Source organism: Artemia franciscana, chromosome 19 (assembly GCF_032884065.1).
Source record: "Artemia franciscana chromosome 19, ASM3288406v1, whole genome shotgun sequence".
In the NCBI taxonomy this organism is placed as follows: domain Eukaryota; kingdom Metazoa; phylum Arthropoda; class Branchiopoda; order Anostraca; family Artemiidae; genus Artemia; species Artemia franciscana.
This window is the reverse complement of record NC_088881.1, coordinates 19,231,991-19,258,831: the sequence shown is the minus strand read 5'-3', so window position 1 is coordinate 19,258,831 and position 26,841 is coordinate 19,231,991. Positions and strand designations below refer to the sequence as shown.

The following is a 26,841-nucleotide window of genomic DNA, read 5'->3' as shown; positions in this document are numbered from 1 at the left end:
ATACGCTGAATCTGATTGTGTGAATTTTTGTTGAGATTCTATGACTTTTAAGGGGTGCCCCCCTATTTTCTAAAATAAGGAAAATTTTCTCAGGCTCATAACTTTTGATAAGAAAGACTAAACTTGATGAAACTTGTATATTTAAAATCAACAATAAAATGCAATTCTTTTGATGTATCAAAATTCCGTTTTGTATAGTTTCGGTTACTATTGAGCCGGGTCGCTCCTTGCTACAGTTCGTTACACCCATTTCATGGAGGAGAAGCCTTAATAACAATAATAACATGTTTGAAAATGATTGAACGGTTAATAAGGGGATTTTGCTTATAATGCTTCAAACGCTCTTGATCGTACTATAAGAAGTGATATCAACTAGATTAGTAACCTCTCTTTTTGTAATAATTGTGTATGGCTTAATAAAAAAATAACCATCATTAATTGGTTCTCCTCTTGCTTTAGCTCAATTGTACAAAGAAAATCGTGAGCTCGAACGATAAAACTGATAAACACTGACTAAAAACTATAAAATACAAATATTGTGCAAAAGAACTTATCTCCAAATGTGCTAAAAAAAATAAATATGTTTTTTCTGCTACAGGGAGAATTGAAACTCGTTAAAGGAAAATAAAACCGTAAAGTGGTCGCGACTCAAATACTCTGCCTTAAATTTTTATAGAACATGTCGTAACCCTCTTACACCATCAATTTTTATTCTGCAAGAATTTCATTTTCTCGGGTTAGCAAGAAAATATTTAATATTTTAGCTTTTTGTGCAGTTTAAAGATAAAAAGCTTATCTCGTTGTTGTTATTGGAATTTTATTATGAAACTAAATTAAGTCACTTGCCTTCTATTTCAGCTAATTATGGACAATGGCCCTGCAAAAGCTGCTGGCTACTCTCAAAGAGTTCAGACTGGTGGTGATCTTATCGGAGATCTCTTTGAAATCAGTACAATAAGGTGTGAAGATTATGAATTTCATAAAGGTTTGAGGCTTCTCTCTTCTCTCTCTCTCTCTCTCTCTCTCTCTCTCTCTCTCTCTCTCTCTCTCTCTCTCTCTCTCTCTCTCTCCTCTCTCTCTCTTCCTCTCTCTCTCTCTCTCTCTCTCTCTCTCTCTCTCTCTCTCTACTCTCTACTCTCTCTCTCTCTCTACCTCTCCCTCTCTCTCCCTCCTCTCTCTCTTCCTCTCTCTCTACGTCCCCTCCCTCTCTATCATTATGTATAAGGACAATATTTTTTTATTGGAAAGTCTGAATACGAGGACATTCTTCAATGCTCAGGCTGAACATTAAAGAATGTTCCCTCTCTCTCTATCATTATGTATAAGAACTATATTTTTTTATAGGAAAGTCTGAATACGAGGACATTCTTCAGTGTAACAACTTGCCATCAACCCGAACTCCTAGGGGTCATCAGGGCCAGCTGCTTTCTTAATTCTGGCAACTGGGCTTGAGAAGGTACATCAGCTTGTTTAATGACCTCCTTTTTAGTAGGTAGAGTTTGGGTGTATGACCAATTTGAAACAGATTCATGACAACATCAGTAGTTGCAAATAGGCCTGGTGCTTAGGGAGTGAATATCTTATTATGTTCTCCAGGATGGGGGATTTTAAATTCCGTACTCATGTGAATTTAACCCAATTGATTATTCTATTTCAATTTTTGAAGTCCTCTCTTAAGCAAATAAAAAAATAAAGTTTTCCAGCTAAATGGGTTGCTATTTTTTTTTTATCATTAGCTGTTTGAAGTATAATATGTGCGGTCACCAAGTAGCATTTGATTTATAGTGATCAATAGATAGTAGTGTCACAGTTTAAGGTCTTGAAAGGTTCTCATTAATAAAAAAAAAACTATAGAAAAATGTTGTGAGCATGAAGTATGAAAGTTTATAACAAGATTTACTAAAGACTAAAACGAGTGAAATACAAGTATTTTCTAAAATGCTTCCATTTCCAAATGTATTCAAAGAACATTTTGCTATCTGGAAAATTTGGACCAAAACGAAAGCATGTGGCAGTCATACGCAAAAGTTGTCCTTGAAAAATTAGGAAATGTCACGATCACCCAACGCTTTCATTTTTATTCGTAAGGATTCTAATTTTTTCCTGATAATAAGAAGAAAAAGATATTAATATAAGTGGAATTTTTTATATTACTATACAATTTATCCTAAAATATATAGGATACTGTATTTTCACCTTCCAATAGTACACGACAAACATTTTCCCTTGTCTTTCACTATTTGTATACTTATAGTAGGTTGCGCCATGGTTGCCAATCACAAAGAAAATGGGCAAATGAGTATGGTCGAGCTGGCGTTATTTTTGGTGTAGCAGTATAATATCTGATTACTCCTAACGGAATAGTCCATGCTTAATGAAACAACTTGTTTGCAATCAGTGCGAATGTTTTATTCCTTGCTTCGAGTTATGGAGACATTGAGTTTTTATTTGGTATATATTGTATGGAAACTTAGCATCTCTCTCAAAGGGGTAAAAAATGTTATGTAACGTCTTTCAATTATGGACGGCAGAAAAGTTCAGATTTTAACGTGTTTTCGCAAACATTCTCCAAAGTGCACCCCAACGCTTGCTATGTTTCCAGTTAGACCCAATCATATATATTATGTAATTGCTTTAAAATATGATAGAAAGATAGATGATAACATGTTTGCCTTTTAGCGTAAAATAATGTGCCCTAGGTTTTTTTTTTCAATTTATTTTGCGTCTAAAATATGACTTATCTGTATCAAGCTCTTGTAAAATTTAGTTATTCCCGTTTTACATCTAGTAATATTACTTTGTGTAAATGAATACGCTCGTAATGGTTCATTTACACATTGTGGAAATCCATCCGTATCTTTTCGAACGATGACCCAGAAAACGCTACGTTTTAAGGCAAAGTTTTCAAATAAATGCATCAGCGTGACCTAAGTTTTCAAGTTGAGAACAAGTTCTAACAGAAGAATATTGTCTTAATTTGACTCTCCCTTTCGTCCTGCCATTGGATCCAAAATCAATTTTCTTTCTAAAAATAATCATGATTTTGTTGCAAATTCTTTTCAGAATTTCTTCATTTTCCATAAGCCATTGGTGATTTGTTATATGGAACTATGTTCCTATATTTAAAATTTACCCTAAATATGGATAGAATTAGCTGTAGTCTGGGTCAGCAGTATCATACAACCTGGGGTAGCCTTGAACCATTGTTATAAGATAATGAAGTTTTTGATGTTCCACAGTCATAGTATTATTCATTTAAAAACCTTGTCAAGAATCCGTCCTGATTTGACCAAATCGTTGTGGAAAGCTGGAGAATTTTTCAAGCATGAAAATGGACGAAATATCCGCACGGATTGCTAAATCCAGACGGATTTCCGCAATGCGCTATCTGCTTTAAAAATAGGCCCAATTTTCCAGCAAGTTCATTTTGACAGATACTTTCTGAGCATAATAATGTACGAACACTATTCATATTTACGTTTTCCTTTTATTTCTTGCAGCATGGCATTGACTCTGACCGTCCATTGGCTTACAGTCATCTAGATATTGCTGGCTCTGAAGGAGAATTCCCGGGAATACCCACTGGATCTCCAATTCTTGCTTTGACAGAAGCGTTTGTTTTAAACCAAAGCTAGGGTAATTTGAAAATCAAGCTTCATTTTTTGTGATCTATATAATTTGGCTGATTGTGGTCTTTATATATTAAAAACACTTTGTATTGGGTCATATGCTGTTCAATTTAGTGCTTTGCAACAATCTTGACCCTAAGGACAGGCACATAGGGTCGAGAAAGGGCCTTTGCGTACTTGCTCTACTCTGGGAATACGAGAGGTTTACGGTCGAACTAGATTATTCTTTTTCGTGTGGACTAAAGAGACAGTATTTTGACTACTTCCTCTTAATGTAATATTTTAATTCCCCTAAATTATCCCTCCTCCCCAGAAAGTTTCCTGGGGGTCTCAACTTGATCCCTAAGCTTAGAAACTACATTCTTTGTGATGAGAATTACCCGGTTTTCTTCAAGCTTAAGGCAAAAAAAAGAGAAAAAAGCATATACTCTTTTCTGAACTTTCGAAAACCTACTGACTGACTGTGAAAGTGTTCCGGATAAATGATTGCTGATTGCTGTAACATCACATGATGTTTTTCAAATTGGTGATAATTTGGGAATCAAGGACACTTTTTAACTGTGTAAATTAATACATCAGCAATATTTTTTGCTGGGGGTTTCCCGTCAGCGCTACCTTGTTTTAGTGTTACCTAAATCCTTAATTTGGTTTGTTAGATAGAATGAAAAAGTAACAAAGTAAAATTTTGAATATCTTTAAAAGAACAAAGGAAATACGCTAAAAGGTTAAATGGAAATTTGAGAATGTAGTTACGAAGCTGCCTTTCGGCAGTAAAAGACTGCCTAAATATACCGATTCAGATAAACTTTAGGTACAACCTTTGCTTGTAAAGCTGGTGACATACAAACAATGAATATTATTAATATTTAGGAAATAAGCTTAAATTTTGCTTCAAATTTAGGCCTAAAATTGATATGGATTGATTTTTGCTTTAGGAAGATAAGTATTCTTTTACTTAGTGTAAAAGAATACTTTAGTGTTTTACTAAGTATTCTTTTAGGAAGATAAGTATTTTTTTACCATTTTGTCAAACCAATTTTAATTAAGGATAAGTGGGATTGTTGATTCTAGTTGCATCTCTACATTTAGAACTATATATGAGGGAAATCCATATCCTATTGAATTTAGGCAAAGGATCTTTTACTTCACTCATTATCCTAAAAAGATGGGTAAACGGCAATGAGAATATTTAGTAGTAGAAACCACAGACTGGAATATGCTAATTGGGCCCAATTTCCGCAACAAGGAGACCTGGATTAACGTTATCTTTTCTCATGAACCTGTCTTTCACGCTTGATTCTTTCAACAAAAACTTGTTTGCTTTAATCCTGCTCTCGTTGAACTGCACGATCGGCTCTTGTTCAATGCTCTCACTCAACTTTGCTTTACGACTGGAATGGAGCTCAAGTAGTATTGAAGGCACTGTATAACTAATGAAATTAGAAAAAAAAGTCTGAAACCCCTACGGAAGTTTCGAGTAATAAATATTCAAGTTCTTTTTTAAAAAGAAGTATGTAGTGAAGGTTTAGATGCTCAACCTGCATAAAAAGCCGTGGCTCTTTTTTGCACACATTTAGGGGTGTAAAAATAATTACAAGAGGCTACATTCCAATAAAATACTCTTAAACCAGGTGACGTAAGATAGCAATGGCAAGGATAAAAATTACGTGTAATGTTCTATTTGACTTGAGAGGTTTGTCGAGACGGATTTTGTGTTTTTGGTGTATGGTAGGTAGCATAGAGAAAAACAAATTTTGTTGGACAAATGTTTGTTTTAACGAGGAAGGGAGATGACCAAATATTCAACTTTCATCCTCGTGGAACTGCTCATGGTTTTATACACGGACGAAATGCTTTATAGTACTTTTACCTAGAGGACGAACTTCGTTCGATGAAAAGAAATACAGTATTTTTTTAATATCTTTCGGCAAAGCGACTTTAATTTTATTTTACTCATTGTAGAAATTAAAGCCATTAGAGCAATGGACGTTTGGGTATCTTCGACGTCAATCTTATGAAAAATGTTTTTGCACAATTAATTAAGGGCCTAAACGAATTTACACAAAGTGGTGACTTCACTAAGTATTTTTTTTACACAGGAAAAGGAATAATTATTTTATTACGAACAATAATTACCAGTTTAATGCAAAGCAATTCATAAACCGAGACTGACTTAACACCTATCACTCTCAACGAATTCCCAAAGTCTTGGCCTATCTAGATTGTAAATTCACACCAGAAGTCAAATTGTGTCAGTTTGAAGAAAAAATTGAAGTGTTTTCTCCGAGAAAAGGTTTTATACTAAATGTAGGTATACCCAATTATTGCTCGTTCAGTAATCTAAGATTGTCATCTTTTTATCTGTGGCCTCGCTTTTTCAGTTCCTTGAAAAAAGATGGCGATAATCGCACAGTTTCAGCAAAACATTGAAAGCTGAACAGCATGAACTGCTGATTTGGAGTTAAAATAAAGTAAGGTTAGATTTTAGCGTAGTAGCTTTTTTGCGGGGGAAAATTTGTCGTTCTTGATCAAAAACTTTCATCAATTGATCTATTAGTCCAGGTTAGGGCCTAGATGGTTTTTTCATTTAGGCCTATATATATTTCCTATTTTAAGAAAACAATTCATTTTTGCTATCTATCATTTTGCACAGGTGATTTTATGGGTGCGACATTTTTACCTGTTACCTCCGAGCAGTTTAAAGGTATGCCAGACCAATGGTATGCCTTTGGTAGTTATTATCTTTGACTGGCAACATTTAACCTGCCCTTTTAAATCAGTTGGCTGAACTGAAACCAGAAGTGCACTGATTTTCCCCCTGGATAGTCCTGACAATTCACTTCCCAACCTTCCACAGATGACAGAGAGGTAGGGATTTCTGGAACAACCTGCATAGATATTGGAGAGCATGTCACCTCTGTGATACTCTGTTAGGGGAAAACTCACCTTGTATCTCCCCTTCAACTAGTAGACTTGTAAGTAGATTTGCTTGGTAGACATCCAGTTAAGGGTAGCTACCAAGTGTTGCCATGCTTGCAGGTGCAAAAATAATTCTTAGGCTACTTCATAATATACAGAATAACCATAGTTAACACATTTTGCATGGAGACTTACTATAATTTACCCCCCCCCCCCTTGATGTTTAAATTTACAGCCTAAATTATATATTTCTAGTCTTTTCTTCCAAGGCATCTCAGTTGTTTCAACCCTTGTACCAGTAAATTGAACCAAATATGATAAAAGAAAAAAACTGAAAAAATAAGTTATGAGTAGCAGATTACATTGAAAACATTCAGTTTAGGCTATACATTTGCACATTAGGTGGATTTGGGGGTATAATGTTGCAAGGCTTCATTCAAGATGTGTAAACTATAATTATTCTGCATATTATGAAGTAAGGATTGTTTTCTTAACATGTTTGCTTCTCTCCAATTAGTTCTCTAGGCAAATACCAAAATTGCCATTTGTATCAGATTTGCTATTGGTATCTATTATTTCAATTAATCTTAATAGTAAAAAGTCATTTTGGAAACAAAACTTGCAAAAGTATACCATTAGAATTATCATAGTTAAAAACTCTAAACAGAAATACTACAGCCCCTATCTTGAACAACAAGGAAAATCACATTTTTTGTATGGGCAGCACTGATCTTTTTTGTTTTTTTGTTCTCCTTTTTCTGTTGCTATCAGTGCATTATTTTTTTGCTATCAATTTGTTTCATTCTAACAATTTTAGAAGAGAAAAAACAGCCTAGTTACTCTACAATAAAGGATTTTAGGCTATATTTATGATTAGCTTGATCTGCTATATAAAGGAAGAAATGGAAAGATTGTTTCTTTTGAATCACTTACCCCCTATCCCTCCAAAGGACACTGTGGTTGATGAACTTGGACAATTTTTATTGGATAAAACTGAGATTTTCAGAATTTTATCTGACTGTGAAAAGCTATATAAACAATGAAAATTACTAGAGTAAACCACATGCAAACCAGGAAAAATATGGTGCATTAAGGCTAAGGCTAGGGTGCAATGAGTCTTAAAGTCATAAGGATGATTTTAATAGTAATGTTCAATGGACTTATATAATTACCATTAATGATTACCAACAAAAAATAATTTATTACTTTTATAATTACCACCAGAAAATTACCAATTATTAACAATAATAAAAAAGATTTGGCTTTTGCAGAAATCATTGTGAATTCACAATTATCAATCAACATATCTATTTTTCCAATTTTTGATCTACAATGTACTTGCCAAAAAAGGCCTCTGGTGTTACCTGTTATTTTGTTTGGGATAGAGGTCAGTGGCCTGACTGTCAGGATCAACCCAGCTCTAAAATGGGTAGCTGGTTCTCTAATCCCCTATTATAGTTTTGACTAGAAGGCTATGAAAGAAAGATCAGTACTACCTATATAGACTGTCAAGTCTGATGCAATTTTCTCTTTATTTCTACTTGCAATTTGAGAAGTCAGGATTTCTTCATGAACTTATTTTTGAGTTCCAAGCTAAGCATTTAACAAAGTATCCATGTGTTACTCCTTTGAATTTTTGGCTCTTGGCTCTTGATTTGGTAAGAGTCTGTTCTTTGATCTACTACAAACTAAACACTTTAATAACAAAATTCTCACTTAGTAGTGTTCAAAAGATATTTCTGGGATTGTTAATCAGATTTCTGTGTTAGTAACAAGATTTTCTTGATTGCTGTTCACTTTAATTTGTATTTCCCCACAGTTTTTTTTTTTTTTTTTTTTTTTTTTTTTTTTTTTTTTTTTTTTTTTTTTTTTTTTAATGATATGGTCATACAACATTGATTTTTCCCATGTTATGGATGTCTACAAAACTAGTTGCTATCTCTTTCTTTGTCAACAAAGATATTTGTGTTAGTGATCTTATTGTTGCAGCTATTAACCAAAACCAGCAGTTTGTTGTTGCCTACCACACCAAAATTATATACTGCCCCAAAATATAGGTCTCTGTCAATGGATGAGGACAGTCTATAAGGACAGACTGTTGCCATCAATCCTTAGCAGTCAAAGCTAAGGTTACTGGTGTCAGTAAAGGCAACTGCCTTTACTGACAGCAGTAGCCTTAACATTGCTTTCAAAATGGTTTGTATCCATTGATTGTTTTGTTTGAGAAAGTAGTTTTATGGTTTGATTTTCTCAAGCTTGCCCTTGACCATTGGAAATCCATCTTTCAAGGGGAAAGGTCCAGCTCCTAGGTTTTCTTTTTGATGAGAATTCCTCCTTCAGGCATCAAATTGGTCTAATTAAAATGAAGATATTGAGGGAGATTGGTGTTGTTAGAAAGCTTGAACACATTTTTCCTATGTCAATTGTAAAGATTTGGTTTCATTGCCTAGTTCAGTCTTACATCTCTTATTGGTCTACTGCATGAATGTCAACTGTAAAAATCTTATCCCAGAATAAATCAGTTCTACAGATAAGTCATTGCTTGGATTGAAGTCTCTATATCCTTTCATGTGTCTTTTGTTGTTGTGCAACTATGCAATGATGTTCCTTGGGTCCTTAAAACTAATCCATCCTTTGTCTTTGACTATTCTATGTACCATCTTTATAATTCTGGCAACATTAAAGTTCTACTTAGTCGGATCAGACTTTAATCACCCAAGTGCCAGCTAAAAAGTATTGTTTTTTTTGGTGCTTTTAGAAAAACTGTAAAAGGATTTTTGACTTCTGGATTTCTTTGTTTATTTGTTTTTGACCCTATGAGATGGATATCTCTTAGCCAAAACGGAATTCTATGTTTGTATTGCCTATGTACATGGTACTCTGCTATGGCTTGGCTTTTTTCTGCTAATCATTGATGGGTGGTTGTTTGTAATTTTCCTTTTTAATGTAGGCCTGTATGTTTTTAATTTCTCCCTTTTTTTCTCACATTCCTAGCCATATAGTCTTATTGAGGGTATATGATGATATCTTTGCTCTTATTGTTCAATTGTTGTTTGCTGATCAAAATTATTGATCCATCTAATTACAAATGGGTAGTAGCCTACTATTTAATGTTCAATTCAATACTGTTAAAAAAAATGATTGCTACCACAACAATTGTATACAAGCCTTCCCCCCCCTCCATAATGGAAACATGGTACTGCTAGGAATTTTCCCTGGGGAGGGTATTTTTTCAGAATTTTGACAGGGTCTTTGCTTAGCTGTACACTAAAAGAATAGCTGAGTCTACTACTACTACTAACAACTCACCACAGCACCAAGCCATCTGAGGCCAATACAGCTAAACATGCTCCTCCTCCATTCTAATCTAATCAACACTTTCCTATTTACACCCTCCCAGGAAGTTGTCTTTTCTCTCAAATCTTTCTTTATGACATCCTTGTGCCCCAATCATGGATGAACTGCTTTCCATTTAGTCCTAGACAGTGGGCCAAAAGGACAATCTTTGGCAAAGTTTCCCATAGCCAAGTCTACACATAATTAATGACTCATTACTGCAAATAAATTGTGGCACTTCCGTGAGACTTATCAGAGGCAACCAATATTTAATTACACCACTCATTTATGTTCTGGATGTACAGTTCTACATCTCTAAAGTACACTTTGAAAGTAAAGTCTATCAATAGCATCATTTAATGGTGTAATTATATTGCTTAATTGTGCCATTTTTTCCTCCAAATATTTATGCTGAAGGAGCAAAATTGAATTAAGGCAAATGAAATGAAGTACACAATTGCATTTTAGGGACACTGACAACTGTTGAATTCTGTACAAATCTATTTGAATAATGAGTTAACAATCTTTTTTGTGATAAGACATCAACTAGTCAATGAAGGTCTTTTTAATTGTCATGAGTATGATTTTTAAGACGTTTTCTTGCTTATTTGGATATATGTTGTTATTGTATTAATGGTGGATATGATATGCTGACTTGGAACAAATTGTGAAAAGAAAAGACAAATTTGCATTAGAGACTAAGAGAGGGATTATAGCAAAAGCAAAAGTGAGAAGAAAAGCTAAAGTAAGAGAGAGAGAGAGAGGCATAGATAGAAGGTGGACCCAGCTTTTTGAGGCTATTTGTCTATATATCAAGCATTGAGGTCCTTTCCTTGTGCACCATATAACACTATTCATGTAGGTGATTCCAATCAATTCAGTTGTGTTCTCTCACATTCTCCAAGCTGTCCTATTTTTGAGTGTTTTACTAAATTGGATGAAAGAAAAAGTTGTTCATTATTTTAAGGTCTGCTAAATAACTGCTTCAAATTCCTCCAAGACCCCAAAATTGTAGAATAGTTTGAGATTCAGAGTACACAACCTTAAATAGCCTCATATGTAACTTTGTTAAGTCAAAAACATAATCAAAAGATACCAAACTTTCTTTGGTACCTTCTGCTTGTGTATTGTGCATAGTTGATAGTTTGTATAAAATGTAAACATACCTGGCTGTTACTTGCTATTTGTTTAAATGTAGTTTCTACTTATTTTTTATGAAGTCAGTTTGCTATCGATTTCTTTTTTACTATTTTGTTCTTTGCTTTCAGTTGTATCCATTATAATGATTTTTCCCATGAATAGTAATAATAAGAGAAGAGAGAGTAAGAAAAAGACTAAGCAAAATAAAACGAAATACATTACCATCCAAAATTTTTCTGAGGTTGCCCTCCCCTACCATTTGGAGGATTCACTATTGTTTATTTTGTCACTCACAAAATGACCACCAAAACCAATGAAGTCACCCAATGTCAACATGCAAAAAACGGGGGCGTAGATAACAAACTGGCTGTTACTTGCTATTTGTTTAAGTGTAGTTTCTACTTATTTTTTATGAAGTCAGTTTGCTTTTAATTTCTTTTCTACTGTTTTGTTCTTTGCTTTCTAGTTGTATCCAGTATCTGCAGTATAATGATTTTTCCCATGAATAGTAATAATAAGAGAAGAGAGAGTAAGAAAAAGACTAAGCAAAATAAAACTAAACACATTACCATCCCAAATTTTTCTGAGGTTGCCCTCCTCTACCATTTAGAGTATTCGCTATTATTTATTTTGTCACTGCCAAAACCAAAATGAAGTCAGCTAATGTCAATATGCAAAAAAAAAAACAGGGGTGGAGATAGAAATCTATTTGAAGGTTGTTGAACTTCACTTGTTTGATGGGATGAGCTTTTCCCAATATTTCTAAAACAACTTACTTTGTGTTTTGCTATTCTTTGTTGGAATTAAATACATGTTGAAAATGAATTTTTCATGTATTGTCAATTTAATTTCTATTCAAATATAGACAAGATTATTCCTATATAGAGTAAGTTTATTGGAAGAAATTTTCTTTTTCATGTGTTCAGGTGAGTGTATTAGAATTTTAAACTGCTACATTATTTTGACAGGCAATCAAAAAGACAATAGAAATGACTTGGTGTAATATGAAAAGACAAGCTGTGGCTGCTATGAATTTGGTTTCTATTGCAAAGAACTGGTGTCATGTGCTAGACTATATTAAGTGATTTTTAATGTGGTGATAGGTCATAATAAGAATGAATGAGCTTTGTTTCCCGTTTTCTCCATGAAAATTGACAAACAATTTAATAGAGGTCTAAGCACAGATAATAGAGAGGAAAAAAATGTAGCATAGCATACACAAACAATTAAAAAGAAAAGGAAAACATTCATCAAATCAATTAAAATAAATGAACGGCACTCATGTATACCTTATAAACTCATGGTTTGGATCAAGCCTAAATTTACTATGTCTTTTAATAATTGCAATTGAGGGTAAGAAGCAATATTAAAACTTAAAATCAACAGAAATTATTCCACTTAGGAGGGGGGGGTTCCCCCTCTCAATCTCTTGATCCTCACGGTAAAGATTTTTAGTACTTCAAAAAGCTTCTTATTCTAATTCGACAGCCTTTGTGTTTCAAGAGTTCTCTTAAAGAATTGGGACAAAAAGTCAAACTTTAGCGTAAAGATTGAGGTTCAGGAGGGACACCCCCCCCCCCATATATGTACTAACTTCTGCTCATATTAAGTTTTAATGTTCTTCCTTTCTTTCAGTCGAAAAATTTGTTTAATTTTCAATCATTTTTCAAATAATGCCAGGAAACCGCCTCACCCTCAGTGGAAAATCTCCCTTCAAAAAATTCCTTCATAGAAAGTTCCTCCCACCTAAGACAGTTGAATTATCTAAACCTTAAGAATGTTTCAGCTCTATATCTAAGAGCTGTCCTCAGCAATTTCGATCGCCTCACACACAATTTTTTAATTCCCAAATCATTGTTAATGAAGGAAGTGTTCTCAAAAAGTATTTCATGGCTAGGGTTTTAAAAAATATATAACTTAGAGAAGAATCAAAAAAATTATGAACACTATTTGAATTTAATACCTTGGTTACATAATTTTTTTTTGCTTTTGCAGGCGTTTAACTAATATTTGATAAACCGCTCTTTGGCGAGTAACTGGGGTTTTATCTTTGCCAGAATTTGGGAGATTTATTATTCGTAGAATACCAGTTAAGACGACACACATATTATTTTGTGTGCATACTGTTTTAAAACTCTTAGTAATTTTTGGAATGTACAGAAGGTAGATTATATGTAAAGGTTTACTAGGAGATTGAAATTGTAAAGGATCTTTGATTTTAAGAGAGCTTTGTTTTATTCTACGGCTAATTGTATTATTAATAAAAGGGCTGGGATTACCATTTCCAAAAAGTATATCTGATAATATTCAATTCTGTTTCGGCATAAAACTCAGACCAAATATTTAGGACAGGATCCACAAGAGAAGTTACACCACCTCTTTCAAGCTTGTTTGGGGTGATTAGATTTAAAATGAATATCTATTGTCTTGTGTGGGCTATCTCTCTATCACTGCTACGAATAATTAGCACATCTAGAATGGTATTTCATTTGCATTTGCAATTTCTAGAGTAAACTGTAAATTTATATCATGCGTGTTAAGGTGGTCTAAAAAGCCCCTAAATTCATATTCTCCATAATTCCAAAGTGAAATTACATCATCTATGTAAAGTCCCCAGTAGATGCGTTTGAAAAATACAAATCTAAAGCCTAATTTCCAAGGTGTTCTGCGAAGATATTCGTCAGTAAGCCTGATAGAGGTGTCCCCATTGGCAGACCTTCTCTTTGCTAATAGGAACTGAAAATACATTGAATACGGGTTACGAAGTTTAACCGAAGTCATTAAAAAACCTTAATCTATCCCTTTTGCCGAATCTTCAATTAAATGATAATTTTAACTACCTAGGCTGTTCAGTCAAACATTGACAGGTAGTAAACTTATAAGTCAAACAGTTCGCGGTAACAAACTGTAAGTAAGAAGTGACCCAGCTCAATAGCAACTGAAACTCATAAAAACGGAATTTTGATACCAATATATATATATATATATATATATATATATATATATATATATATATATTGTGATAGCCCCCTTTTTCCCAAAATTCGTACAATCAAAATTCTGAGATTGCCATCATGTTCAGCATAGTTGAAAGGCCTAATAACTATGTTTTTGGACATGACCCCCTAAGCCAGGGCTTCTTAAACTGTGGGTCGCGACCTCCAGGGGGGTCGTGAGACTACTGAAAGGGGGTCGCAAAGATCTGATACTTTTCAATCATTATAAATAAGATTTTAAAATTAGTATTTTTTTTAGTAAAATTTTACTATTGTAGTTTTATTATAACTTTTTTTTTTGAAAAAAGTGACAATGCAAAACTGTTATGTAGGGCCTATAAATGAAAATATGGAAGAAGCATTTAAAATAATAAGTACAACGCGCTCCTCGATTTTCAACTGAACCTTCGACATTGGTGTCTGGCCGCCGGCGTCAGTGTTTGCAAGATAACTTAGTGATTATAAGTACCCAGACGCCTCGTCGCCTTACAGCTTACACATGCTGTTTGTACTTCAGTTTGGACTCAGCTTTGTCTTCGTAGTGACATGTGTGTATTTACTGTGTAATTTTCAGTTGGTGTTTTAATTATTACGTTAAAGTTCAACAACATTTTGATTAATTATTTATTATTATTTAACCATCATGGATAAATGGCTAATTAAAATTCCAACTAATAAGTCTGCCACGCCGTCAGAACCAAGTTGTAGTGCTTCAAATCCGACTTCTAGCAAAACAAAAAAAAAAAGAAAATATGACGAATCGTATTTGCAGTATGGCTTCACATGCTCTTCTCACAACAATGAAAAACAACCAGTGTGCTTAATTTGCAAAGAAGTTTTGGCTGCAGAAAGCATGAAACCGTCAAAACTGCAACGACATTTGAATACTAAACATGCAACGTTATCAAAAAAGCCAATAGAATATTTTGAGCGTCTTTTACAAACATCAAATAAAGAAAAGAACACTTTGGAGAAGTATGTTACTTTGAATGATAAATATCTATTGGCATCGTATGAAGTTTCGTATTTGATGGCAAAAACGAAAAAGCCTTTTACTATTGGAGAGCAACTTTTACTACCTGCAGCTATAAGAATGTCAGAAATTGTTCATGGAAAACCGTATGCTGCTGAAATTAGTAAAATTCCATTATCAAATGACACTGTGTCCAAAAGAATTTCAGACATTAGCAATGATCAATCAACAGCTTCTTATGAGGCTTAAAGACAGCTCAGAGTTTGCAATACAACTGGACGAGTCGACAGACATTTCAAAAATGGCACAGTTGTTACTTTTTGTAAGATATATTTATGAGGGAAGCATTTATGATTCACCGAGAGGCACTTGAACACTGTGTTTTTTGATGCAGTCAAAATCATTAACTTTATTAAAAGTCGAGCACTTAATAGTCGATTGTTTAAAAATTTGTGCATTGATATGGATTCGGATTATACAAGTTTGTTGCTACATGCTGAAGTTAGGTGGCTATCAAGAGGTCGAAGTTTGAAACGATTATTAACTTTAAAAGATGAAGTTCTTATATTTCTTACAGAGCAAAATTCTAATTTGGCCGATTATTTTCACGATAATTTATGGCTTCTCAAGCTATGCTATTTGGTAGATATTTTTGATAAAATTAATTATATGAATTTATCAATGCATGGAGTCTGCGTTAATATGTTTATGTTAAAAAAATAAACTTGAGGCCTTTCTTAAAAAAATTCTTATATGGAAGAACAGAGTGGAAAGTGGATCGCTCGAAATGCTTCCATTTACTGACGAGTATATAATTAGTAACAATATTTCAAAAAAAAGATAATCCTATAACAAAAATTATAGTTAATCATTTGAAGGATATGGAAGTTTACATGCCTAGGTATTTTCCCAATGATATCGATACACAACAATGGATTTGCAATCCATTTTCAATTGAAATGGAAGAAATTAATTTTTTAAACTTAAAAGCACAAGAAGAATTTGCCGAATTAACAAGTGGTACTACCTTGCGACTCAGATTTTCTCAAGTGCCTGTGCATGAATTTTGGATAGAAATCAAATCAGAATACCCCTACTATCGGAAATGGCAATGAACAAATTACTGCCATTTTGTACAACACATTTATGTGAATCAGCATTTTCCACATTAACTTACATAAAATCAAAATACCGTTCAACTTTAGTAAACGTAGAAAATTTATTACGATCTGCACTAACTCAACTTGAGCCTAGATTTAATTATTTGTGTAAAAATAAACAATCACATCCGTCACATTAATATTGTTTGATGTTAATAATATGTTTTTTTTTTTATTAAAAAAACTGTTACAAAAGTTTATTTTTTCTATTGAATATATAGATATAGTTTTATGTTTGTCTTATAAAAAAATTGTTGCAAAAGTTTATTTTTTCTATTGAATAGGTATATATATATATATATATATATATAGTTTTATGTCATTCTATTTATTGTGTTTTATTACAACCGATATCCCGTCAACATTTCCAATTATATATATATATATATATATATATATATATATATATATATATATATATATATATATATATATATATATATATATGTGTGTGAAATGAATGGGTACGTATTCGTTAATCCTTATTTTATTTACAGTGTAAAATAGTGCAATATTACATCTACATCTACGGTTAATATATATTTCATTATATGAGGAGGGGGTCGTTTAAAATTTCCTAAGCTTGAAGGGGGTCGCTATATAAAAGAGTTTAAGAAGCCCTGCCCTAAGCCCCTGGGAAAAGGTCTTTAAATTTTAAAATTTGCCCATTGTTTACATATAGTATTTTTTTATAGTATTAGTATTTTGGAAAGTATGCATACATTTTTCGGGTTAGGAGGGGAGGACAAATATCTTGCTGGGTGAGCTTTTCACAGGGAGAATTTTGCATGGAGAAGGATTTTCCATAGACAGAGGGTGAACTTTTCAGGGAAAATTGTATACTGGGGGAATTCGCCCGAATTACTATACGAAATTTCTTAATATGTCTTGCTTTCTCTTTACTGAATCAATTTTACGCGTGGAGCGGTTAAGGGTAATTTTCCGGAGTAAATTTTTACCAGGATTAAATTGTCCAGCGGGGTATATCCTTGGGAAGGGGATTTTTCTGTCGAGGTGGAGCCAGATTTCCTGGCGTTGTTTAAAAAAAGATCAGAAATTAAATAAATAAAAAATCAAGTTTCTTCAACTAAAAGTAAGGAGCAATATTAAAACAATTCGAACAGAAAATATTACATATATGAGGGGATTGCCTCTCCTCTACCCATTGCTCTTTAAGCTAAAGTTTAAATTTTTTTTTCGAATCCTTTAAAGACGACTCCTGAAACACAGGGGTCATTTAATTAGAACAATAAGTAACTTTCTTTTAAAATGCCGAAAACTTTATCGTAAAAAGCGAGGTGTTGAGGAGAGGGGCAATCCCTCCTCAACAATTTACAAAGCAAATTATTGCTTTTTAAGTTATACAAGATATCTACAAAACTAGCTTAAACAAAGTAACCATTGAGATTTTCCCAATATGACATTTTCCCAATATCTGTAGAATTTTAATAACTACTGCTGTACTGAAAACTTAGCTTGCTGGAGGTTCTAGATAATTATAACTATATACTAAAAGTTATTATGAGAATTTAGGTCGAACACAAGTATTTTATGTCATGAATATCTCCATTAAAATGAAATTGACATGGTAATTCAAGGTTCTAAGGATGAAGGAAAGTAAATACAAAGCAACACAGGCTCCAAAGCTAAGCAGTATTGTTTTCCTTTTTCCAACAGGGTAATTCACCAATAGGTGAATGCTCCTATGAAGTACCTAGCTCACGATTATTATATTATCTATAAAGCCATAATATGAGTTTGGAAAGGAATCCGAGTGGGCTGGGCCACCCTGCCCTCTTGTATAATAGTAGTGTGATTGAAACCACTTAAATATTAAAACTATTTTGTTTTTCTTGGATTGGACTTTTCCAAGGTCAATTACACTGATAATATTTTAGATTAAAGTAGTGCCATATCATTCATTGAGGAATTTTTTTTTATTTGCTTAACAGGGAGTATGCCGAAATTGGTGTGAAGTTTAATGCTTCGAAGAGCGAGGTTCTTGTTTTCGGTAAAACTGTAGGTAACATCTACTATGTACAACTAGGAAATTAGAATATTCGATTATTTACTTGCATTAAGTACCTTGGTCTTCCAATAGGAGATAGTATGAAATCGACGAGAACACTCCTCATCACGCATCTAAACGAGAAACTTAGAAAACGTTTGGCATGCTATAGCGTTGTAAAGGCTGCTAAATTAACCATATTCTTGCCCGTCTATGCAACGCTTTTGCCATGCCTTTTATCCTTGCATTGATTCCGTTTTGAAGTATGTTTACAGCTACCGATAAAAATTATCCTGTCTTTATTTTTTCGTTTTGTGGAAGTGCCTCTTATGTATACTTCTATGGCCTGGAAACCAATGTATATTCTCAGCTTACTGGTTAAATAAGCCACTACTAGCGGCTGAGCAGCGTCGGGTTTGCTTTCTGTGTAAGCTGGATAAGTCGAATAGCCTCTATCCTGCTCAGTGTTTCCACTTCTACCGATTTTTGGGAGATCTACCGAATTCCCTATCCATATCCCGACAAAAAAAGAAGATCCCAAAACTACCGAAAATCTACAGGAAATTCTGAATCCCTGGAAAATTTTACTTTGTGTTGGTGGTTATTCTTTGTTTTTGATATGGCTCATGGCTGTTGCCTGTGATATTTAAGCGATTTTTTGAAGGGAGTTGACGGCGTAATTATACCCTTTTTTGCGCGCGGAGTATTCAAAATCCCGACGCTTCTGCTTTTACGAACATCAAGGAAGGGTTTAGGAAAGATAAATGTGGTAGAATGTGGTACTTTATTCGTAAATCGCTCAAAAACCTCCAAAAACATAACACAAAATGGAAAACAGTCCTACTGAAAATTCTACCGAACCCTGAGAGCCATCTGCCGATTTTCTACCGAAAATCACCGGGGCTTTCTAGATTATTTGAAAAGAAAAGTGGAAATACTGATTCTTCTATGTGTCAGTAGATTATCGGTATGTTTAGTTTTTTTATTTATATGTTATTCGCAATAGGAAGTTTTCTACGGGTGAATTCTTTCTTTTATTTTCTTCTTTCTTTTTTGTTTACTTTCTTTTACTCAATTTTTGATCCCTTATGTGTTTTTTTTGGTAATAAAGATATTGATTCATGTTAGATGTTTTCTTTTTATTTCATTTAGTTCAAAATTACCGAGAATTTCTGGAATGAACATGTAATAAACTGTCAATCTGTATTTCATTAGTTCTTTTCAGTAAGCTTGGTTATTATGATGATTTTCTTTCTTATGTTGATGTTATGACAAAAGCAAACAAAAAGTCAACACACAGCTCAATATAAACATTATTTTCTCCAAAGTGCTAGTGACGTTCTGGATTTTAGAAAGCGTAAGGGGCATTAGCCCTACTCCTGTTTGTGGTAATTTCTGTTTGTTTTGAGTTTAGCTTGATTTCTTCTTCGTTTTTCTGTACGTCGTCTTCGTTTTGATTTCATTTGTTTATTGATAGTGATTTATGATCTTTTTATGCTTGAATTGCTATTTGACTTTGTTTTGCTCCCTTATGTTTAATGTAGATCTTTACTTTCCTTTAAAAAACTTCTTTTGTGGGAAAGTTTTTTTTTAATTGATATAAGAAAGAAGTTTGAAGGAGATGGTTACAAGATTTTAATTTCATGTGTATTCTAAGGGAAACGCATTATCGTTTATGAGTATTTGCAAAGAGTCACCAAAGATAATGGAGGGGCGCGAATTCACTATCTGAGTTGAGGCTTTGCCAGGACAGAGGAGGTGATCTCTCTAGAACTTAAGAGACAACTATTCTTGTTCCATATTTTTGTCATCCTTTCTCAAATCAATCTTTAGAAACCATAAGATGTGCCTGCAAGCTTTCTATAAAGTTTTTCTACTATAGAAGTATTCAACTAATAAAGATACATAATCTGGATTAACATTTAATTTTCGAAGAAAAAAGTTGGAGCTGATAAATTAAAATTATCAACTGATTTTATTTTGTGTGTTTAGATGATTCCTCACGAGATTCAAGAAGTCCAGAAACTCTTGACGAAGGGTCTTGATGCAGATGAAGCAAATAAAAAAGAAGATGCATTGCAAATTTATACCCAAGCTGCTGAAAATTGCTTGACCTTGGTAAGTTTATACTGTAAAAATTCGCAATTTCGGTAAATTCGATTAAGATCATAATTTTGTAAAAAAAAAAAAAAAAAAAAAAAGAATTCCTGCTGATCTAGATACGACACAGAATTTTTCAGCTAAATATCTGTAAGGGATAATAAAGTATCTTAGACGAATCTGACTTTGATTCCTAAGAATTTTATTTCTGGAGTGAGGAAATTCTGTTTTACCTCCTAATTTCGGTATTTACTATTTCCCCGTTTCGCAATCCCATGCTGGCAAAAAGTTTCAATTTTTCATCTCCTAGTGTTTCTGAGGGACCGACCCCTGATAAAAAAAAGGGAAAGCATTATGGATATTTTGCTGCAGAATCAGGCAGCCAATTGTTTCGTTACTCATTTATCTTTTTCGTTCATACGTTTTATTGTATATTCTGTATAAGTCTCTTCTCGAATTTAAATACTCGTTAGATAAAAAAAATGGTATTTACCTATACAATCGAATGTACAAGAAACTGTAACCTATTATTCTAAGTAATTAAGTATTAAAACTGAACAATCGCGAAATTTCGTGGTTATCTCCGCTTTTTAGAACTCAGATTTTTTACTTTGGTATGCTTTATGCTTAACTTTGTATGCTTCTAGTAAGAGCTCCTAATAGTGAAGCTCATTGTCTAGAAAAAAAAAATAAAATAACCTTATCCATTGAATAGCAGATTTTTCTGTCGTTAGAAGACAATTTTACCTACACCATGCTTGATTATTTAAAAACAATTCATAAAACTGAACATCTTGGCCCTCCGGATAACTGAATGATATATCACTTTTAGGCCATAACTTTATGGGGATGAGGTCGCTTGCTTCAACCTTGTAAGAGAGGCCTTAATCGCTAGATCCTTTTCATGTTCTGTCTAGCTTGTAGACTAGAATCAGAGCCAATACTCCGAGCTCTTAATTAACTTTCTGTAATAGCTAAAAAAACACTGATTATCAAGTCAAAAACTTGTGGGTTTATAGTTACGGATACCAAGTTTGAATTAATAAGTAATAGTTTATTTTAAAAAGGAGACACATTTTGTCCAATATTAGCTCTTATGGATATTAAAAAATAGCTAAAAAAAATAGTCCAATATTAGCTCTTATGGGTACTAAAAAATAGCTAAAAATAGTCCAATATTAGCTCTTATGAATACTAAAAAATAGCTAAAAAAAATAGTCCAATATTAGCTCTTATGGATACTAAAAAATAGCTAAAAAATAGTCCAATATTAGCTCTTATGGGTACTAAAAAATAGCTAAAAATAGTCCAATATTAGCTCTTATGAATACTAAAAAATAGCTAAAAAAAATAGTCCAATATTAGCTCTTATGGATACTAAAAAATAGCTCAAAAAAAATAGTCCAATATTAGCTCTTATGGATACTAAAAAATAGCTAAAAAATAGTCCAATATTAGCTCTTATGGATACTAAAAAATAGCTAAAAAAAGTCCAATATTAGCTCTTATTGATACTAAAAAAATAGCTAAAAAATAGTCCAATATTAGCTCTTATGAATACTAAAAAATAGCTAAAAAAATAGTCCAATATTAGCTCTTATGGATACTAAAAAATAGCTAAAAAAAATAGTCCAATATTAGCTCTTATGGATACTAAAAAATAGCTAAAAAATAGTCCAATATTAGCTCTTATGGATACTAAAAAATAGCTAAAAAAAATAGTCAATATTAGCTCTTATGAATACTAAAAAATAGCTAAAAAAATAGTCCAATATTGGCTCTTATGGATACTGAAAAATAGCTAAAAAAAAGTCCAATATTAGCTCTTTTGGATACTAAAAATTAGCTAAAAAATAGTCCAATATTAGCTCTTATGGATACTAAAAAATAGCTAAAAAAAAATAGTCCAATATTAGCTCTTATGGATACTAAAAAAATAGCTAAAAAATAGTCCAATATTAGCTCTTATGAATACTAAAAAATAGCTAAAAAAATAGTCCTATATTAGCTCTTATGGATACTAAAAAATAGCTAAAAAAAAGTCCAATATTAGCTCTCATAGATACTAAAAAATAACTAAAAAATAGTCCAATATTAGCTCTTATGGATACTAAAAAATAGCTAAAAAAAATAGTCCAATATTGGCTCTTATGGATACTAAAAAAATAGCTAAAAAAAAATAGTCCAATATTAGCTCTTATGTATACTAAAAAATAGCTAAAAAATAGTCCAATATTAGCTCTTATGGATACTAAAAAATAGCTAAAAAAAAGTCCAATATTAGCTCTTATTGATACTAAAAAAATAGCTAAAAAATAGTCCAATATTAGCTCTTATGAATACTAAAAAATAGCTAAAAGAATAGTCCAATATTAGCTCTTATGGATACTAAAAAATAGTTAAAAAAAATATTCCAATATTAGCTCTTATGGATACTAAATATAGCTAAAAAAAATAGTCCAATATTAGCTCTTATGGATACGAAAAAATAGCTAAAAAATAGTCCAATATTAGCTCTTATGGATACTAAAAAATAGCTAAAAAAATAGTCCAATATTAGCTCTTATGGATACTAAAAAATAGCTAAAAAAATAGTCCAATATTAGCTCTTATGGGTACTAAAAAATAGCTAAAAAAATAGTCCAATATTAGCTCTTATGGATACATAGGATAAGGTATAATTAGGTTTATTGATGTTGCAATAGTTACGTCGATATTTAATTTACTTTATTTTATCGTGCCCAGAGCAAATTATACCGCATTTTCAATATTTTTATACGAGGGCAAAAACGTGTTCGTCACCTTTTTCAAGGAAGGTTCTTTTGTTCAAGGATTTAAATGAAAAAAGAACACGGTAAAATGAAGCACGAACTCTAAAAAGAGCACGGTAAAATGAAATCATACAAGTCCGAGTAACTCGTATTATTAATTAAAGTTGTGTGATGCTTGTTCTGGGGACTGCTGAAGGCCAGTAACTGAATCTTTGACACACATTTTTTTACGATTTTTATGTTTCTGTATGTTTTGCCAAAGTTTTAGCATAAAAATAACGCTAAAAATTATGATGATTACGAATGGACTAGATGATTGTTCATTCGTGATCTTTTCTCCGGTTGAATCACAGCTTTCGGTTCTTATTTGTTTACAAAAGTAGATAAATGTTTTATCTTTTCGGGTAAATAGTAAAGTTTAAACTAGTAAAAATCAAAATACTAACTGCTAAATGGAAAAAACCTAATTGTTGCAGAATGAAGGATGCTAGATTTGAACAAATAAAGGAAAATGTACATTTAAAAGCTAAATTGATTAAACTGCTATTTAAACTTGTTTACATGTTGTCGCTAAAGAACTTATTGAATATCTTTGTAAATTGTAAGAGATTATTTTAGCAAATTCAATAATTCCCCATAATCAGAAATGAAAATACTATGTGTCTGTGCACCCCCCTCCTTAATGTTCACGCGAAGTTAATATGACTGAGTCAGGAAGTAGGTAATCGGAGCAAGTATATTTGTCAACAGACTCATTGTTAAGTATAGTTTTGTATATGATGCATTGGCAAGTCCTGAAATTTGCCAAAATGATGGTAAAAGTTACAGTTACTTGTATCTTTTCGACTCAGGCTGATTTTGTCAATTAATTTATTTTTAGATGAAAAACAAGCAACTTAGTGGTTATCATGCAGCTTTGTCGGAGATGGCTAAAAAAGCATTATCAAGGGGGGAATCAATCAAAAATATACGTAATCCTAATCCCGCTGTAAATACTAAGAAAAATGAACAGCGACAACAGGCAGACATTTCAAGCATACACAAGGATCTAAAGGACTGTCAGATTAAGGAAGAGAATGAAGGTATGTATTACTCTTTATTAATTCTAGACAAGCTTTATGGATGAATCCGGATTAGTCATCTTATTCGCTCTATTTGTCGTCAACAATTGCGGTTTTTTTTAACCTGGTTTTGCACTTTGCAGTTAATAATGAGAAGAAAGTTCATTTTTTATTGAAGCAAGATTGTTATTTAAGTATTAATTGAAAAGTCTCCGTTGTTGTGGTATCTTTATAACATTTGATATAAAATTAAATAATCATGTAAAATTGAACAATGTTTGGGTGTATATTATTACTTTTATGCTACTCAAAGCTTTGTACCATTTTACTTTGCCATCATACAGTCTTGACGGCAAAGTAAACTAAGAGGATACTCTGGGATTTTTGGGGGAAATCCCTGAAAATTTGGGGATAATGAAAGCACTGAACAGAATCCAACTGATGAGCCAAAATTTATGAAAGAGAGAGATGATACCGAACTTTCAGCTGCCATTTTTGGGAGACATCTAACAGGTTATAAATAGTCATAGAATTTCTGTGTTGTTTTAAAATCACTTTTCTGTGAATAGGCACTTTGGCAATGGACCGCACCTCGCGCTTTGACGATAAATCACGCCAGTCCAGTTTTGTTACCAAAAAAATCACTCAGTAATACTTTATTGCGCCACCTGGCGTTGTGCGCCCCGTGGCCCAGGCCTTGTGGACCTTTTGGTAAATCCTGGCCTCCATCTATAACTGGTAGGTTAAAAATACGAACAAAAAGAAAGTTTTTATAAACCCTTTTATCTTTAAATGCATTAAAGAGTAAGGAATTTTTGTTTTAAGGAATGGTCATGACATGGAAAATTTTCTTCAAATAGTTCTTAGAACTATTCTGAATTCTGCGTAGAGACCTACATTAAGATAATAAAGAAACGTTCCTTATCCAAAACAATTTGCTTCCGAATGTAATTGTAGAATATATTTAATTCTTTTCATTTATTAATTAGTATCAGATTTAGCAATTCATCAGATGATATTTTATTTGTTTTTTTATGTTTATTTCAGATTCAGACTAATTTTCCTCTTTTACATTGCTTCCAGTCTTTAGATGTTAAAATACAGAGTCATTGCATCATTGTGCTGTTGTTTTTATTGTCCTTCATCTCAAATAAAGTTTGAATTTTCGGAACGATTTGTTCTGATGTAATCGCAGAACATGTGATTAATCGCAGACCTTGAAATACAAACCACCATGCAGGTTCTTTCACCTCTTAGGGGCGAATTAGAGAAAAAGTAATGTAGATGGTATAGGTTACCCAGAGACTTATAGCTTGTCCTCTTCTTTCAGATGTTAATAGTTTGTTTAATGATTGTTGATTCTGTCTTATGGGGAAAAGGTGGTTAATAATAGTAATGATTGTTGATTCTGTCTTATGGGGAAAAGGTGGTTAATAATAGCCTACAGATTTTTTTGGATTTTTGCATCCTGGCATTATGATGGTAGTGTCGGTAGAGAGAAAAGTGGTGCAGCCCTCAACAAAAAAAAACTTCATTTAAAAGAAGTTGTCCAGCTTTCAGATGGTTTATGAATTATGGATAAGTCATTAATCTTGGACGGAGAAAAGGTTATTTGAGGACGATGTGCCTTTTCTCTATGTCTTAAATCATCCCTAAAATTCCGCTTCACAAAACAATCTGACTGTTGACTATCCGCTTTATTGCTTAATTGCAGATTTGCAGTATCGTTCCATTTGATTGTGTTGTGGGTAGGGACGTGCTAAAACTTGAGCTCATTTTTCTTTCTCATTAACTTCTAGATAAGTCCATCACTTGACTTTGGATCTAAATCTGGGACAAAAAAAAATAAACTTGACCGAGCATAGATACAGCTGCTCGAGAGTCAGTCAAACCAGAGTATTTTTTCGAATCTCGTTGTCGTTAACCAACATTTCGAAAGCTATTTCAGTTGCTATAAGATCTGCTGAACATACAGGATAAAATTTAAGCAGAGACGTGGTAATTGTGTTGCTAGAGCAGCACTTTGGTTTTGTCCCGTTTTTTTTTTTTTTTTTTTTTTTTCTTCCTATGCCGCTGATGTCGGCTTATTCCTGGAAACTGGTAAGGGTCTAACCTGTGTGGTTTTTACGGAAAGTGTGGACCTAAGGCCGAATTGATGAATATGGCATTACATTTTGGAAATCTCCGCAGAACTCTTGCCTGGGGCCAAAAAGGATGGGTTTTGCTTGTCCACGAGCCAGAGTCTATGGTGTGCGAAGTGAAGTTATGTAGCCTATGTCAGAGAGGAGTATCTGAAGTTGTGCAGCCAAGCTTTCTTTTCATCAAACCATGTTTCTGCTTTCGAGTGGAAAGCTCCGCTCTAGCAGGCAAGCAGGCAGGCGCCACTTTCAAATTGAAGATTGACTAAAATCTATGAGTGTTAAATATATGCGGCAGTCACCCGGCCCCATAGCCAATATATCTTCTTTGAGTGATAAATAGAAAAATTTACAGAAGCAAAAAAGCGGCATTTTCCCACGGGTCCGAAAATGCTGCCGTGATTTCGGCTGGGTTTATCATTTGTTTTTTCGGACTTGGGACTGAGGCAGAGAAATGTTAGCAGATGTACCTCTTAAACTTGAAAAGTTCTGTCATTGCTAAAGAAATTGGAGCTTATCCTTTGCTCCTTTCTAAGTGGTGACGTTAGAAAGTTGGCCTACGGCAAAAAAAATCAACTTTTGAAGACTGATAGAATTTCTTTTCGATGGC

General features: G+C 33.1%; 3 protein-coding genes across 4 annotated transcripts in view; all 3 read left to right on the top strand.

Annotated features, from left to right (window-relative positions):
* The window catches only part of LOC136039381 (putative aminopeptidase W07G4.4), a gene marked incomplete in the record, with an annotated part of 44,012 nt that extends 40,288 nt beyond the window's left edge, over nt 1-3,724 (top strand). Inside the window, 4 exon segments of the mRNA XM_065723058.1 lie at nt 859-985; nt 1,345-1,413; nt 1,416-1,456; nt 3,501-3,724. Coding sequence (XP_065579130.1) covers nt 859-985; nt 1,345-1,413; nt 1,416-1,456; nt 3,501-3,635 — 372 coding nt within the window.
* Nucleotides 3,725-6,026: 2,302 nt separating this feature from the next.
* Nucleotides 6,027-26,841, top strand: part of LOC136039380 (calpain-7-like) — a 67,381-nt gene continuing 46,566 nt past the window's right edge. The window contains exons 1-3 of one of the 2 annotated variants that reach the window (XM_065723056.1): nt 6,027-6,100; nt 20,154-20,279; nt 23,913-24,114. In XM_065723056.1, the coding sequence (XP_065579128.1) occupies nt 20,154-20,279; nt 23,913-24,114 (328 nt within the window). In that variant the 5' untranslated portion in view covers nt 6,027-6,100. Of the gene's footprint in view, nt 6,106-20,153; nt 20,280-23,912; nt 24,115-26,841 lie in introns of both variants that reach the window. The other variant, XM_065723057.1, reaches the window with a different exon arrangement.
* LOC136039089 (zinc finger BED domain-containing protein 5-like) lies at nt 14,664-15,242 on the top strand. Its single transcript, XM_065722574.1, has one exon. The coding sequence runs from the start codon at nt 14,664-14,666 to the stop codon at nt 15,240-15,242; it is 579 nt and encodes a 192-aa protein (XP_065578646.1).

What these genes read in the sequence shown, in the direction of transcription:
- LOC136039089 (XM_065722574.1), top strand. Translation starts at nt 14,664, where the DNA reads ATGGATAAATGGCTAATTAAAATTCCAACTAATAAGTCTGCCACGCCG.